Source organism: Patella vulgata, chromosome 7, assembly GCF_932274485.2.
Source record: "Patella vulgata chromosome 7, xgPatVulg1.2, whole genome shotgun sequence".
Classification (NCBI taxonomy): domain Eukaryota; kingdom Metazoa; phylum Mollusca; class Gastropoda; family Patellidae; genus Patella; species Patella vulgata.
The window spans coordinates 10,584,530-10,601,986 of record NC_065885.2 but is presented as its reverse complement, the minus strand read 5'-3'; the positions used below and the strand labels follow the sequence as shown (position 1 = coordinate 10,601,986).

At 35.9% G+C, this 17,457-nt stretch overlaps 1 protein-coding gene across 1 annotated transcript; it reads right to left on the bottom strand.

Annotated features, from left to right (window-relative positions):
- Positions 1-6,493: 6,493 nt before the first annotated feature.
- Positions 6,494-16,150, bottom strand: LOC126828541 (glutathione S-transferase Mu 4). The gene is made up of 7 exons (XM_050558362.1): positions 15,992-16,150; positions 13,954-14,029; positions 12,594-12,658; positions 11,853-11,934; positions 10,516-10,616; positions 9,289-9,387; positions 6,494-7,972 (listed from the first exon to the last, which is right to left on the bottom strand). Exons 1-7 carry the CDS (start codon positions 16,022-16,024, stop codon positions 7,778-7,780), a joined length of 651 nt encoding a protein of 216 aa, XP_050414319.1. The 5' UTR covers positions 16,025-16,150; the 3' UTR covers positions 6,494-7,777.
- Positions 16,151-17,457: the final 1,307 nt, after the last annotated feature.

Below are 17,457 nucleotides of genomic sequence, written 5' to 3'. Positions count from 1 at the left end.
CGGAAAATCCAAATGAAATTTCTCGGCCAACGCAGGGATCAAACACGTGACCCCCAGTTACTCACTGAGCCACTGTAACTCCAAGTGGGTCCCAGGTTAGGAATATCTAAATTCTACTGTAGACTCCATTTTCCAAACTTTGTTGTCTAGTTCAGCCCATTTACAAACACAGATTGGGACTTATTTCACTTTATTTTGGTACTGACATATGTAGTTCATCTATTTACAGCAATAACCTGACAAAAGTTTGAACACAAAATCTCCAAACTGACCTGTAGAGGGATAACTCTGTGAATAATGACACCAGTTACATGTTTGATCGCGAACTGATAAAAAAAAAGTTGACTGGATCAATGGGGCCTCCATTATAACATGTCAGCATATATAATAACAAGATAATATAAATATTGATCACATTTATATACTTTCTATATAAAGCATTACAGTTATAAACTTAGTAATATTACCATATTTAATAAAACACCAGAATTTCTGAACAAAGAATAGATAGGACAGTATAAAGGGATGTGTCAACACAATAATTTGGTCATTCTGAGACTAAAATGTGGTTATTATGACGAATAATTTTGCTCAGACAGTGGTGTATGCACCTACTGTTCTTATCTTCAATAATCATGGGTTCTTTTACATGCACTTCTGTATCTAAATGGGTGGATCTTTTTTTTTTCGTACCATCCGAACATCTTGGCAACATTGTCCATGATAGTTGCAATCCATTGAACAACAATATGTATTTAAAGCACTTTTAATTCTAACATAGCAGCCACATGTTCCCACCACAAGACATCATCCAAATCACACAGGGACAAATGTAATCAGGTGTTCCACAAAGAGTAAGCATACATTAACTTTTCACAACAACAATATAAACAAATTTTCCTGTCGTGGAATCGAAATATTACAAGAGCTTTATAAATTTAACAAATTCAAAAAAAATCACCGGATTATCCAACTCCTTTTCAAAAATAAAGGCCCATAAATCTTAAGAAAAACAATCCTTGTGGGCAATAACAAATTTTAAATGTACCGTTCTGTTAGATCACTACAAGGGCCAGATTAAGGCATGGGCTTCCAGGTCTGTAACAGATACTGGAGGCCCCCCCATTCATTTATTTATATTTTTTATAAACAATATATTTATTCAGGTTGACTGAATGGGATTGGTGAACAGGCTTAGCCTATGTAAAACCCCTCTCCCTATAGATTTATCTAAAAGTTATTTCATCGTGAATCTGAAGTCAAAGTATGAATACTCTAAACTGTCTATTGTAGGTACGTGTGACGTAACGCATCAGTACAAGATGCGAATCTAGTTTGCATTTGTTTTTAAATTTAATCCGAGTGTACAGCCAAAAATTTGTACATGGTGGAAATATTCTGGCACTGTAGATTATTTAGGCCTCATTCAAGCTAGTCAATTCACAACCATGATTATTTATTGATTGTATTCCTATTCGATGGTATTCCTATCTTTATAGTATATTTGATGGTATTCCTATCTTTATAGTATATTTGATGGTATTCCTATCTTTATAGTAAATTTGATGGTATTCCTATCTTTATTTGTATAATTTGATGGTATTCCTATCTTTATTTGTATAATTTGATGGTATTCCTATTTTTCTGCTCAAATGACATGATTTGATTTGCTGGCGGTAGAATTTAATGTTTGAACTAATAGGAATTAAATAATTTAGAAGACAATGATTAGTTATTTATAATTAAACAGGAGGAAAGGCGGAGGTTTAACATATTTTTTTTTACACACGTGTATCGTTCAGTGTTGGGGTTTCAAAATTTTTCTCTTTGGACATTTTTACCAAAAATAAAGGGACATAACTCTGTTATTTAAGCAGACAGTTTTAGACCACACACAAAAATCATGCATTGACAAAAAATTCAAATCTGTGCGTAAAAAAAATAGGTGCACCTTGTTATTTTTCATATTTAATTCCGATGCGGTATTCAAATTTATGTCAGTAATATTCCTACAAAATTATGTGTTGTCATAATACGATAGAATGAAAGCATGCTGACTACTGCCGACCGTACTTTTTATCAAATTCACACCAGTATTATTCCTCCAAAGTTACAGTTAACAAATTTGCATACAGTTAAGCATTTTTTTTTAATAACAGTGTGTCAGTTAACTACTGATGCTACTAAGGGACATAACTGATTAAGAATTTGTGACATTATTTCATGATGGAACAAATGTAGTGCGAGTTATAAATAGACAATTTTTCCCTTAATTTTTTTCTCCCCTCTTCCTGCATTTTTGGGTTGTTTTTTTGGTCTAGAATTGGAGAAAAGGGATCAAATTTGCAATTTCATAGCAGTTTTGGGTAATACTGATGATATTACAGCGGAGGGATAGGGGGTGTAAAGTGTCTTTCTGCAGAGCAATCATTGTGTCGGAAGTGAGATTTTCACCCCTGTCAACATCAAATCCCCGTAGCAAAAAATCTAAATGGTCAACCCCCTACAAATTTATGATGAGGATATTGCCAAATGTGGTCCTCATTGTGCTTATAAAGATTGAAACCAACGAAATGTTGAGCAAATAGCTACAGCCTGTGATGTTACAGTAATTTAACATTGAAGTCAATGGGCAAATAATTGCTAGTCTGAGTCCTGATGTTGTGATTATCCTATCTGGACCGTCCATGGCCATCACCCCTGGAAGAGTCATTTGGCCATTTTGAGTTCATATTATAATTCCATTCAAACGTGAGGCAAGAGTATTTTCCTGGACAGTTGTATTTCCATCTATTCTGCTTCGAATTGTTGCAAGTGGGTCCCAAAATAATGAAATCGGGTTTAATGTCCCACTGTTCTGCTATGACTGGACTAATGTAGATGGGCATACTTTGCCCAGAGAACGGCGCTATGGCCTACTCTTATATCAAATTCCAACTGCCAAGGGTTCTTTTACGAGCATGCCAATGTGTACATGGGACCTTGGATTTTCGTCTAATCCGACAAGGGGGAACCACCGCTGACAAGGGGGAACCACGGCGGAAAATCCAAATGAAATTTCTCGGCCAACGCAGGGATCAAACACGTGACCCCCAGTTACTCACTGAGCCACTGTAACTCCAAGTGGGTCCCAGGTTAGGAATATCTAAATTCTACTGTAGACTCCATTTTCCAAACTTTGTTGTCTAGTTCAGCCCATTTACAAACACAGATTGGGACTTATTTCACTTTATTTTGGTACTGACATATGTAGTTCATCTATTTACAGCAATAACCTGACAAAAGTTTGAACACAAAATCTCCAAACTGACCTGTAGAGGGATAACTCTGTGAATAATGACACCAGTTACATGTTTGATCGCGAACTGATAAAAAAAAAGTTGACTGGATCAATGGGGCCTCCATTATAACATGTCAGCATATATAATAACAAGATAATATAAATATTGATCACATTTATATACTTTCTATATAAAGCATTACAGTTATAAACTTAGTAATATTACCATATTTAATAAAACACCAGAATTTCTGAACAAAGAATAGATAGGACAGTATAAAGGGATGTGTCAACACAATAATTTGGTCATTCTGAGACTAAAATGTGGTTATTATGACGAATAATTTTGCTCAGACAGTGGTGTATGCACCTACTGTTCTTATCTTCAATAATCATGGGTTCTTTTACATGCACTTCTGTATCTAAATGGGTGGATCTTTTTTTTTTCGTACCATCCGAACATCTTGGCAACATTGTCCATGATAGTTGCAATCCATTGAACAACAATATGTATTTAAAGCACTTTTAATTCTAACATAGCAGCCACATGTTCCCACCACAAGACATCATCCAAATCACACAGGGACAAATGTAATCAGGTGTTCCACAAAGAGTAAGCATACATTAACTTTTCACAACAACAATATAAACAAATTTTCCTGTCGTGGAATCGAAATATTACAAGAGCTTTATAAATTTAACAAATTCAAAAAAAATCACCGGATTATCCAACTCCTTTTCAAAAATAAAGGCCCATAAATCTTAAGAAAAACAATCCTTGTGGGCAATAACAAATTTTAAATGTACCGTTCTGTTAGATCACTACAAGGGCCAGATTAAGGCATGGGCTTCCAGGTCTGTAACAGATACTGGAGGCCCCCCCATTCATTTATTTATATTTTTTATAAACAATATATTTATTCAGGTTGACTGAATGGGATTGGTGAACAGGCTTAGCCTATGTAAAACCCCTCTCCCTATAGATTTATCTAAAAGTTATTTCATCGTGAATCTGAAGTCAAAGTATGAATACTCTAAACTGTCTATTGTAGGTACGTGTGACGTAACGCATCAGTACAAGATGCGAATCTAGTTTGCATTTGTTTTTAAATTTAATCCGAGTGTACAGCCAAAAATTTGTACATGGTGGAAATATTCTGGCACTGTAGATTATTTAGGCCTCATTCAAGCTAGTCAATTCACAACCATGATTATTTATTGATTGTATTCCTATTCGATGGTATTCCTATCTTTATAGTATATTTGATGGTATTCCTATCTTTATAGTATATTTGATGGTATTCCTATCTTTATAGTAAATTTGATGGTATTCCTATCTTTATTTGTATAATTTGATGGTATTCCTATCTTTATTTGTATAATTTGATGGTATTCCTATTTTTCTGCTCAAATGACATGATTTGATTTGCTGGCGGTAGAATTTAATGTTTGAACTAATAGGAATTAAATAATTTAGAAGACAATGATTAGTTATTTATAATTAAACAGGAGGAAAGGCGGAGGTTTAACATATTTTTTTTTACACACGTGTATCGTTCAGTGTTGGGGTTTCAGTGTTGGGGTTTCAAAATTTTTCTCTTTGGACATTTTTACCAAAAATAAAGGGACATAACTCTGTTATTTAAGCAGACAGTTTTAGACCACACACAAAAATCATGCATTGACAAAAAATTCAAATCTGTGCGTAAAAAAAATAGGTGCACCTTGTTATTTTTCATATTTAATTCCAATGCGGTATTCAAATTTATGTCAGTAATATTCCTACAAAATTATGTGTTGTCATAATACGATAGAATGAAAGCATGCTGACTACTGCCGACCGTACTTTTTATCAAATTCACACCAGTATTATTCCTCCAAAATTACAGTTAACAAATTTGCATACAGTTAAGCATTTTTTTTTAATAACAGTGTGTCAGTTAACTACTGATGCTACTAAGGGACATAACTGATTAAGAATTTGTGACATTATTTCATGATGGAACAAATGTAGTGCGAGTTATAAATAGACAATTTTTCCCTTAATTTTTTTCTCCCCTCTTCCTGCATTTTTGGGTTGTTTTTTTGGTCTAGAATTGGAGAAAAGGGATCAAATTTGCAATTTCATAGCAGTTTTGGGTAATACTGATGATATTACAGCGGAGGGATAGGGGGTGTAAAGTGTCTTTCTGCAGAGCAATCATTGTGTCGGAAGTGAGATTTTCACCCCTGTCAACATCAAATCCCCGCAGCAAAAAATCTAAATGGTCAACCCCCTACAAATTTATGATGAGGATATTGCCAAATGTGGTCCTCATTGTGCTTATAAAGATTGAAACCAACGAAATGTTGAGCAAATAGCTACAGCCTGTGATGTTACAGTAATTTAACATTGAAGTCAATGGGCAAATAATTGCTAGTCTGAGTCCTGATGTTGTGATTATCCTATCTGGACCGTCCATGGCCATCACCCCTGGAAGAGTCATTTGGCCATTTTGAGTTCATATTATAATTCCATTCAAACGTGAGGCAAGAGTATTTTCCTGGACAGTGGTATTTCCATCTATTCTGCTTCGAATTGTTGCAAGTGGGTCCCAAAATAATGAAATCGGGTTTAATGTCCTACTGTTCTGCTATGACTGGACTAATGTAGATGGGCATACTTTGCCCAGAGAACGGCGCTATGGCCTACTCTTATATCAAATTCCAACTGCCAAGGGTTCTTTTACGAGCATGCCAATGTGTACATGGGACCTTGGATTTTCGTCTAATCCGACAAGGGGGAACCACCGCTGACAAGGGGGAACCACGGCGGAAAATCCAAATGAAATTTCTCGGCCAACGCAGGGATCAAACACGTGACCCCCAGTTACTCACTGAGCCACTGTAACTCCAAGTGGGTCCCAGGTTAGGAATATCTAAATTCTACTGTAGACTCCATTTTCCAAACTTTGTTGTCTAGTTCAGCCCATTTACAAACACAGATTGGGACTTATTTCACTTTATTTTGGTACTGACATATGTAGTTCATCTATTTTCAGCAATAACCTGACAAAAGTTTGAACACAAAATCTCCAAACTGACCTGTAGAGGGATAACTCTGTGAATAATGACACCAGTTACATGTTTGATCGCGAACTGATAAAAAAAAAGTTGACTGGATCAATGGGGCCTCCATTATAACATGTCAGCATATATAATAACAAGATAATATAAATATTGATCACATTTATATACTTTCTATATAAAGCATTACAGTTATAAACTTAGTAATATTACCATATTTAATAAAACACCAGAATTTCTGAACAAAGAATAGATAGGACAGTATAAAGGGATGTGTCAACACAATAATTTGGTCATTCTGAGACTAAAATGTGGTTATTATGACGAATAATTTTGCTCAGACAGTGGTGTATGCACCTACTGTTCTTATCTTCAATAATCATGGGTTCTTTTACATGCACTTCTGTATCTAAATGGGTGGATCTTTTTTTTTTCGTACCATCCGAACATCTTGGCAACATTGTCCATGATAGTTGCAATCCATTGAACAACAATATGTATTTAAAGCACTTTTAATTCTAACATAGCAGCCACATGTTCCCACCACAAGACATCATCCAAATCACACAGGGACAAATGTAATCAGGTGTTCCACAAAGAGTAAGCATACATTAACTTTTCACAACAACAATATAAACAAATTTTCCTGTCGTGGAATCGAAATATTACAAGAGCTTTATAAATTTAACAAATTCAAAAAAAATCACCGGATTATCCAACTCCTTTTCAAAAATAAAGGCCCATAAATCTTAAGAAAAACAATCCTTGTGGGCAATAACAAATTTTAAATGTACCGTTCTGTTAGATCACTACAAGGGCCAGATTAAGGCATGGGCTTCCAGGTCTGTAACAGATACTGGAGGCCCCCCCATTCATTTATTTATATTTTTTATAAACAATATATTTATTCAGGTTGACTGAATGGGATTGGTGAACAGGCTTAGCCTATGTAAAACCCCTCTCCCTATAGATTTATCTAAAAGTTATTTCATCGTGAATCTGAAGTCAAAGTATGAATACTCTAAACTGTCTATTGTAGGTACGTGTGACGTAACGCATCAGTACAAGATGCGAATCTAGTTTGCATTTGTTTTTAAATTTAATCCGAGTGTACAGCCAAAAATTTGTACTTGGTGGAAATATTCTGGCACTGTAGATTATTTAGGCCTCATCACCATAAAAGAAAAACGGCAATGTATACCTTGGTCGATCGGTGAGTAAACATTTTCTAGGTTCATAACACATAACTTGTCTTTCTGGGAGCCTCAGAGTACCTGTATCGGAGGGGCCTACACAATCTTAATCCAGCTCTGTACATGAAGGTTTATAAAGACGAAGCATAAAAATGTGAAATAAGCTATTCATGATTAAGTTTAAAAAAAAGGCCCTAAATTACCAGATAAAATGACTGGAAAAAATGATTGTAGTTGTTTATCTGAAACCACCGCTTTTGTTGTTGACTGGTCGTTTGAGAAACTTTGGTGATGCCATGTATGCCTTGATTTGCGGTAAAGCCTCAAAGCGTTTTAAAAATGCTTGTAATTTGGGAAATTTGTCCAAACATCCAGGAGTCATTAACAGATGCTGGTCCAACAATTCATACATTGGAAAATCACAAACAGTTACCTGAAAGATGAAAGGAATAGTGCAGGTTGCTGAAAATGGTTCTTCAGGCAAGAGAGATAACTCTATGACACAGTGCAAATCATCAAGGACACAGCTCACCATTAATTCCTACACTGGTTACCCATGAATTAAATCGCAAAGTTATTTTTAGTCTTTCTCTCACTTTTCCTTCAGTTATCAGGTCCTCTGTCCTGCAGGGAGTCACGGTGGCTGGTTGGTTAAGACGCTGGCTCGCTAGGCTGGAGGTCTGGTGTTCGATCCCTGCATTTGCGGAGAAAGTGCATCTGGATTTTCCGACTTGGTTCCCCCTTGTCAGTGGTGCAGAACGGAGGGCTTGACAAGGACAGCTGTCTAGTCCTTCGGATGAGACGAAAAACCGAGGTCCCGTGTATACATTGGAATGCACGTAAAAGATCCCATGGCAGTTGGAATTCGATAGTGCCGCTGCCCGGGCAAAATTTCCCTCATAGCACACTGTATGGCGAATGCCCGTCTGCATTAGCCCAGCATAGGAGCAGAACAGTAGGACGTTAAACCCCATTTCATTTCATTTCTCTGTCCTACACCACTGACAAGGGGGAATCACACCAGAAAACCCTGATTAATTTTCACAGTCAAAACAGGGATCAAACACAGGACCTCCATGTTAGTGAGCCGACGTCTTACTCCCTTTCTTGGTTAACGCGTGTATACAACTTTGGGTATTACTAGATGGTAGGCTAAGGCAACTCAATATCAAATCACTAACTTCACAAATATTAACTGTTGAATTTCAAACATGTTTTTTAAGACGAAACGAAATTTAGTTAAGCCGGTGAAACAAAGTTGGAATTTTTGAAAAAATTTGATTGTAATTGGGCTAGGCAAAGCAATAAATGAATGAAGATTCAAAGATTCCAATTTTTACCCCAGCCATCCACCCTCAGCTTACCTAAATTTTGTTTTGTCTTATATAGCCAAGTTACGTAAATTGTGCGTTACCCTACATTTAGATTTCAATGGTGTCTGCCAAGCCGTTTAGCAGAAGGGGAAGTATCTTTAACAGCATGTTGTGTTGCACATACTGACTGTAGTGAGGTACGCAAGGTCTTATTTTTTTTCACTGAAAACATCCCTCTACATTGTTCAGATGTTCACAGAGACTGACACATGACCGTATTGCAGTAAAAAGTTGCTCCGTAAAATTGACTTAGGACCAAAGTTTTTCGACAATGATTCGATAGAATGGTTCATGAACGTACAGGGTGAGTGTAATGAGACCTACATTCAGAGCTGAACAACTTAAAGTCATGCAGTAGTTTCAAAACAATACCTACTTTATCTCCACCAGCAAACCATTGTTTATCACCAAGATACTTTTCAAATTTAGTCAGAGTAGTTGGTAACTTTTCAAAGTAGTCGCCTTTTAAACTTTCCTATAAAAAAAATTTGTTTACAGCGTTAGTAGTCAAATTGGAAATTAAGATACATTATGAATGATTTAGATAAAGAGCTGGCCGTTCCTGCTTATATGTAGTTCAAAAATACATACAGTAATGAAAATGAATACGGTATATTGAAAATTTAATTCAGATCACTGTATTCTGAGTGAAGTTATCACTGATTGAAGTTTTGACAAGATTCGTCATAGATTGTTTATTATCGTAAAAACGGTACTTGTTATTCGAGACTTAGTCTTGATTCACCATTTTTAAATTAAATCATTAAATGGCAACTGTGTTTTAATCTGTTTAAATCTCTACCATCCAATGTTCTAGAGAGTTGATTATAAGCTTGCCATGTGAATAAATGTCTAAATAATAGTTTATATAACGTTTGAAGCCAAAATATAGATCCGCAAAAGGCAGATTTAGCTCTTACATAATGCATCTTTAAGCATATTCATGTAAATAATTAATCACAATATCAATGTTTCATGCATTAACCCATACTACCAAGTATTCCAATTGATTATTTTAATTAGAAAAACAAAATCAAAATGTCAACGGAACATAACCTTCCTTTAATCAGATAAAAAGCAGGCCCATAAAAAGATTTTACCAAACACTTATAGGTGACATTATCTGTTTATCATATCTTTGTTAATACTGATTACGGTTCGGCGATATACCGGTTTTACAGTATATCATGATAAAATTCATATCAGATTTTTTAAAAATATTGAAAAACCGGTACATAGTGATAACCAAAATTATTGCAATATGATAATTATCATGTCCAATTTTGGTAATAATACATAATTATGCTATATCATCATCTATTAATAGAATTAAATTCATCAGGCAAAAATAGTATTATTAAGTACTAGCTAGTCTAGGGTAAATTTCCATCATGGCGTCTACCGACGTTAGCAGTAATAATTTGACATCAAGCGACGATTTTCAGGCCAAGTATTCAAAATTTTACTACTTAAGACACACGTATAAATTATCACGATAATATCGTTTATTGTGATATTTGGTCAATTATTATCACAATATTTTCATTATTGCCCAACCCTACTTAAACGTAAGAACCCGAAAGAAAATCAATAGAAAACTTACATAATTTGGGTTGTAAACAACACGAACTAGACCATTTCTGAAGTCCATGGCATTTTCTAACATCATATCACAAGCCACTTTCTCCTTTGTTGTATTACCCACTGTAAACATAAGTTGAAATCAATTTATTATTTCTTCTTTCTATCAAAATGTGTGTTACCTAAGTCAAATTCTGGTGCCAATATACAGAATTCTACAGAATTAATTTCAATAAAGGTGTAATATCAAAAAAACTTAAGCCCAACAGTAGCGAAAGAGAGAGAGAGAATTGGGGTTTAACGTCCACTTGACACAAACTAGGTCATTTCGTGGCTAATGCATGTATATGATTCAATTTTATTTCAATAATTCGCTTGCGCTTAGGGGTCTTTAGCAGTGGGAGGAAACCCACGAGGTTGGACAGGTGACCCTACTCCTTTTCACGTACAACCGTGGAATCGCCTAATAGTAGAGAGAGAGAGAGAGAAATGAGGTTTAATGTCCACTCAACACAAGCTAGGTCATTTCGGGACTAACATGGTTTTAATTTTATTTCAATAATTCGCTTGCGCATAGGGGTCTTTAGCAGTGGGAGGAAACCGGACGACCCGGAGAAAACCCTACTCCTTGTCACGTACAACTGGAGATTCGAAACTACGGCAGTTGACTCAATGACAAGCCTTATGGTACAGCATGCACGTGCTAACCATTCAGCCATCCAACCTCCCCCCAACAGTAACACTAACCTGGCTAATGAAATGATACAGGGTTTATTGTCCTACATATCTGCATCGACTGAGCTAAAGAAGATGGAATGGTGATAATTAGGCCTAGCATATGCCATACAGTGTGCTATGAGGGGAATTTTACCCTGTCACCAATTAAATTCAAACTGAAGAGGGTTCTTTTACGTGCACAATAACATGTACACTGGACTGCATTTTTTTAGTCTATCAGAATGACTAGGCACTGTTCCTTGCCAGGCCCTCCCGTCCTGAATCACTAACAAGGAAAAACCACACTGGAAAAAATCTTGGGTATCAGTGACTAGTTTCATTCGTATTAAATTATCAAAGTTTACTTACATAAATTATGCTATCAAAGTTTACTTCCATAAATTATCAAATTTTACTTCCATAAATTATCAAAGTTTACTTCCATAAATTATTAAAGTTTACTTCCATAAATTATTAAAGTTTACTTACATAAATCTAAATCATGCTATCAAAGTTTACTTGCATAAATTATCAAAGTTTACTTGCATAAATTTTCAAAGTTTACTTGCATAATTTATCAAAGTTTAATTCCATAAATTATGCTATAAAGTTTATTGACATAAATCATCAAAGTTTACTTACATAAATTATGTTTTCCTGCTATATATCTTAATATAGTATTACTCTGAGTCATAGAAATATCCCCATCAATAAAATATGGCAGCTGAAATACAGAAATACACATACTCTGAGAATATTGAGAATAATCAAAAAACTAAATTATGCCAAAAGCAATCATACAGGTACATATTTAGCAGGAAAAGGTGTGGATCCATATTCTTAAGCCAAATCGGCTCAGTCAATATGGCACTGGGGCTGGGTCACTCAGAAAGTCTTGGTTCAAATCGTGGAAAATCACCGAGTCAGTCGCATAGGACAAAAAAAAAATTAAGATTATAAATTGAAATCAATGTAGGCCTTAGTTCCACTGTTAAGGAGGTGTTTGGTGTTTTGTGGCTTAACGTGTATGCATGAAATCACAAGGTCTGTCATTGAGTCAATTGGTGTTGTTTCGTTTTCCCGCTTGTATGTGACAAGGAGCAGGGTCGCCTGTCCAATCTCAAGGGTTTTCTTTGAGTCCTCCCAGTGCTAAAAACCCCTATGTGCAAGCGAATTATCGAAATAAAATTGAACCACATGTTAGTCCCAAAATGACCAATTGTGGGTCCTGTGTTTGACAAGAGAACCTACCCCTCATCACGTACAAGTTGGGAATCCAAATCATGCCTCTTGACTCAATAACAGACCTAATGATTTAAAGTGCATGCTTGACCATTCGACCCCCCCCTCCCCTGTTAACCCAATGAAGTGTAAAATACTTACATTAGGGAAATCTAAACCAAGTGTAAATTTGACACTTGTCCATTCCTCAACACTGAATTCTGGGCCTATAAAAAAAATTGTCAAATTCTACAGATTTCACATGGACTAATTCTAATACACAAGATATTGGGACTCTTTTTTCCACTCTATTATTTGCCAGTCTTGATTGAGTGGCTGTGACATTGATTTAAAAGTACTCTGATGGATTATTTAACATTCTATTTAAAATAAAAAGATAGGTTGCCAGGCAACAAAACATACACCCAAAGCAGTTAAATCGCCAGAGCAGTCAACAATGGTTGTCACATATTTATCCTTTGTAGGTAAATGGGGACATTTACAAGACAATTTCATACAGATGAGAGATTATAATTTTTGTCATTTGAGGGTTCACACGGTTCTACAATCAGAAACAAGGGCCTTAACTCTGCGAGTAATCTACAGAAATTGTTGAAATTCAACAGGCTTTTCCGTTTTACTAATTTAAATAATGCATATAAATTTCATACAGATCAGATGATAATCTTTTGTCGTTTGAGCATTTGCAAAGTTCAACAAAGTGAATCATGGGTCATAACTCTAGATGTAATGGAAATTGCTGAAATTCAATAGGCTTCTTCATTTCACTAATCTAAATGATGCATGTACATTTCATACAGATCGGTAGATAGCTTTTGTTGTTAGTGAGTTCACAAGGTTCCGATTTTTAAGTAGATCAAAACGGTTCAGCCATTTAAGGATTTAATTTAAAAATGGAGAAGCGAGGCTAAGACTCGAATGACCAGTACAGTGGTTATGATCAATGAACACATCTTGTCAAAACTAAAACCATTGATAACTTCGCTCAAAATAAAGTAATGGAATTTTCAATATATTCATTTAATTTGCATTTTCTATTTTTGAAATATTATAGAGAGAACAGCCAGCTCTTTATCTAAATCTTACATAATGTCCCTTTAATTAAATGAAATGAAATGGAGTTTAACGTCCTACTGTTCTGCTCCTAACCTGGGCTAATGAAGACGGGCATACGCCATACAGTGTGCTATGAGGGAAATTTTGCCCGGACAGCGGCACTACGGCCTACTCTTATATCGAATTCCAACTGCCAAGGGATCTTTTACGTGCACGCCAATGTGTACACAGGACCTCGGTTTTTCGTCCCATCCGAACGACTAGACAGCTTTCCTTGTCAGCCCCTCCGTCCTGCATCACTGACAAGGGAGAATCACGCCGGAAAATCTGGATGAACTTTCTCGGCCAATGCAGGGATCGAACACCCGACCTCCAGGCTAGCGAGCTAGCGTCTTACCCACTTAGCCACGTGATCCCCCCCCTTTAATTAAAAAATCTTTCTTACCATCTCCTTGTTCATATTGCTTATCGGTAAACTCTTCACCAGCATAGTTCAACAGAAGTCGGATGGGCTGTGCAAGCTGTAAAAAACGAGGTAAGATGTATAGTTACCAATTAAATCAAACAATTGCACAATAGATACATGTTTTAATAGGTTATCATGTAGGCCAACAACACAATCACTCTATTTGAACAACCCAGGATGTTGAAGCTATTGAAGGTTACTGAAGTAATTATGTTATATTCATCACAGCTTGCATTTGTATAGATATTTACATAATGCTACAGACTACAGTGACATTGCACTTTTTATAGTCAAGACAACTTTAGGTTGATATGTAAAATTCCAAATACTGTCTGTATTGGTACATGTATACATGGGGGTGGGGTCAATTGGTTAGCGTGTGCGCTTTGCATCATAAGGTCTGCCATTGAGTCAACTGGCGTGGTTCGATTCCCCGGTTGTACGTGACAAGGAGTAGGGTCACCTGAACAACCTCATGGGTTTTCTCCGGGTCCTCCGGTTTCCTCTCACTGCTAAAAACACCTACGCGCAAGTGAATTATTGAAAAAAAAATTAACCATGTTATTCCTGTAATGACCTAGTTTGTGTCAAGTGGATGTTAAACCCCATTTCTCTCTCTCTCATGTGTATACATGCATCCACCCTTTCCTATCGAGTTATGTCAGCTTATTAATAAACATGCTATTATATGAGCTTATTCCAAGCCTCTTATCGTGACAATACCGGGTATCTAATTTTTTACAGATGCATTATGTAAGAGCTAAATCTGTCTATTGCAGGTTTATATTTTTGGCTTCAAATGGAATAAATAAATTATTATTCAGACATTTCTTTACATGGCAAACCTATAATCAAATTTCTAAGACATTAGAACGCAGAGATTTAAACAGATTGAAATACAATCGCCATTTAATGATTTAATTTAAAAATGAAGTCTTGATTAACAAGTAACATTGCTAAGATAAAAAACAATCTGCACTACATCTTCCAACACCCATACCTTCACTCAGAATAACATATACATGTACATGTAATTTGAATGAAATTTTCAATATTCATTTTTTATTATCTAATTTTTTAACGATTTGGGCCTATAGCAAGAACGACCTGGCCTCGAGTTCACAAAGCATTCTCAGACTTAAGTTGAGAATTTACTCAAACTTGTTCACCTTATTTTAACTAAAATATAGCCCTTTATAAACCTTTTGTTGTTTTAATGTATCAGATACATCCATAAGAAACTATGTGCAAAGTTTTGTGAACTCGGGGCTTAATCTTACATATATAATGCATCTTTACGGCTTATTATATCAAATTGAAAACAAAATTTCAGTGGTATATCTACATGTAGCTTGGAATCAATCGAATTAAAATGAGGCCAGGCCATCAAAAGATTTTACTAAAAGTTTAAAAGTGACTCTGGCTTATTTTGTTGCTGTTGGCTGAAGATGCAAAATGTTGCAAAATTTTCATTTCATGGCAGATTTTTCTTATTAGAGTCTTAATCTTAATTTTCACAATATTGATATTGTAGACAGTCTGCATGGGATTTAAATGACATTCATTACAAAGGTAAGACGCTTTAATTACTGGATCAGTTTTGCGTTCCATTATATAAATCAACCACCAAAGATATCAAATTTGGAAAAAAAATGCGCAAAAAAACCCCCAAAAAACATGAGTAAAAATATGCAGTGTGTTATGACGGTAATGCCTATCAGTATCACCAGAGAGGACCTTTTACGTGCACTCCAAGTCCAATGTGTAAATGGCACATCGGTTTTGGTCCTATCCGAACAACTAGACAGTTGTCCTTGTCAGGTCATCCGTCCTGCACCACTGACGAGGGGAAACCACGCCTGAAAATCCACGCGAACTTTCTCAGCCACCACCGGGAGAGAACTCGTGACCTCCATGCTAGCAAGCCAAGCCAGCGTCTTGGTCTTCGCTCCAGACACGGTGGCTACGCGTAAAAAGATATATTGCTATTAATTATAATAATATCACAAATACTTACACCCCTAATTTTCCAGTATCCTAGAGTAGGCATGTTGAATATCAGTGAAAGTATGCAGTACTTCAGCTATCACGGCCAACTAATTTTATCAAGAATATCTATTGACTCAATTTATTTATACTGTCACAAACCGGATATATATATATATATTTGTGTCTCACATATCCAGTCACATTTTCCGTTAAAACCCACTGTCTGGATAATCTAATAAGTTGGGAGCGCCGCAGAGTGTTCATTGTTTCTAAGAAACCGGAATTACGTTTTGGATCCTGAATTTCTTTAATTTAGATACTGATTGTTCTTAATGTTATCTTTCTCTGTGAATAATAACAGATAAATTTAAGAATAAACAATATTCCTGTTTATGAGTGTCTGATATTATTTTTATAATGCGGAAGAAAGATTGAAAAAGACTGGCCCTAGCAATGAAGATAAATCTATAATTATTCCAAGAATTGGTCATTGAGGATTCCTGGAAGAAATGTATTTCTAGAGAATACATATTCCCGGAAATATTGATTTCAAAAGCATTTTTATTTGCAAAGATCGTTAAGTGCGATTTGGGACGTTCCAACAAAGTGCACTCGGACTGCCGCCCTGACAATGAATTTTAATATCCCCGTCTTGTTTAATCATTATTGCCTTGGCCTAACAATTTATAAACTCCTGCGGATTTTACTGCAAAACGTCACTGCATATTTTGGCTCTAAATGTACGATGTCCCGGATAGCTTACCCACGTTTGGGACACCAAGGTTTTTAGACCGAACCCTAATCTTAACCTTTCTAGTCGAAACCTAGGGGGCTAATCAGCCTCGATCGCGTTATTGGTTTAATAGTTTTGTTCTATATTTTTCAGAAATCCGTATTATACCACAGGTTAGATTAGGGCTGGAGGTGGGGGGGGGGACTGACCGCGTTGTAGCCAGGGACGCCACTATAAGGGACCCCCAAATTAGTTTTTTAAAAAGTTTTATCATAAATAAATACATGTATATGTTTGTGCCAAATAAATCTATCTATCTACCACACTGACATACACATATGTGTTTGTGTGACGGATGTCCAGAATATGAACATTTTCACCGCTGATGCAAGGGCCCCGGTTGAATTTTCAGCAGGGTCCCATATGCATGTCGTTTCGCAACTGTTTTACGTTATGGAATCGTAAATATGCCCAATTATTGATTGCAATTAGCTGTCACAGTAAGTTAGAATTATGCTGTAAGTTACAATTCCTAATACATGTAATTATCTATTTGGGAACAGTTTTCGTCCATTTATTCAAAATTGCATTTTCCGAAATTAAACCTACTTTAACAACAACTCACTTCCTGGTTTAAATATAGGCCTACCGGTAAAGTTTTACCGGGTTCATTCAATCTGTCAGTATCATGGCTGCTATTAAGTGCAGGGACACGTCTGCATATAACAATAGTCTCACGGATACACAGAACCTCATAGAAT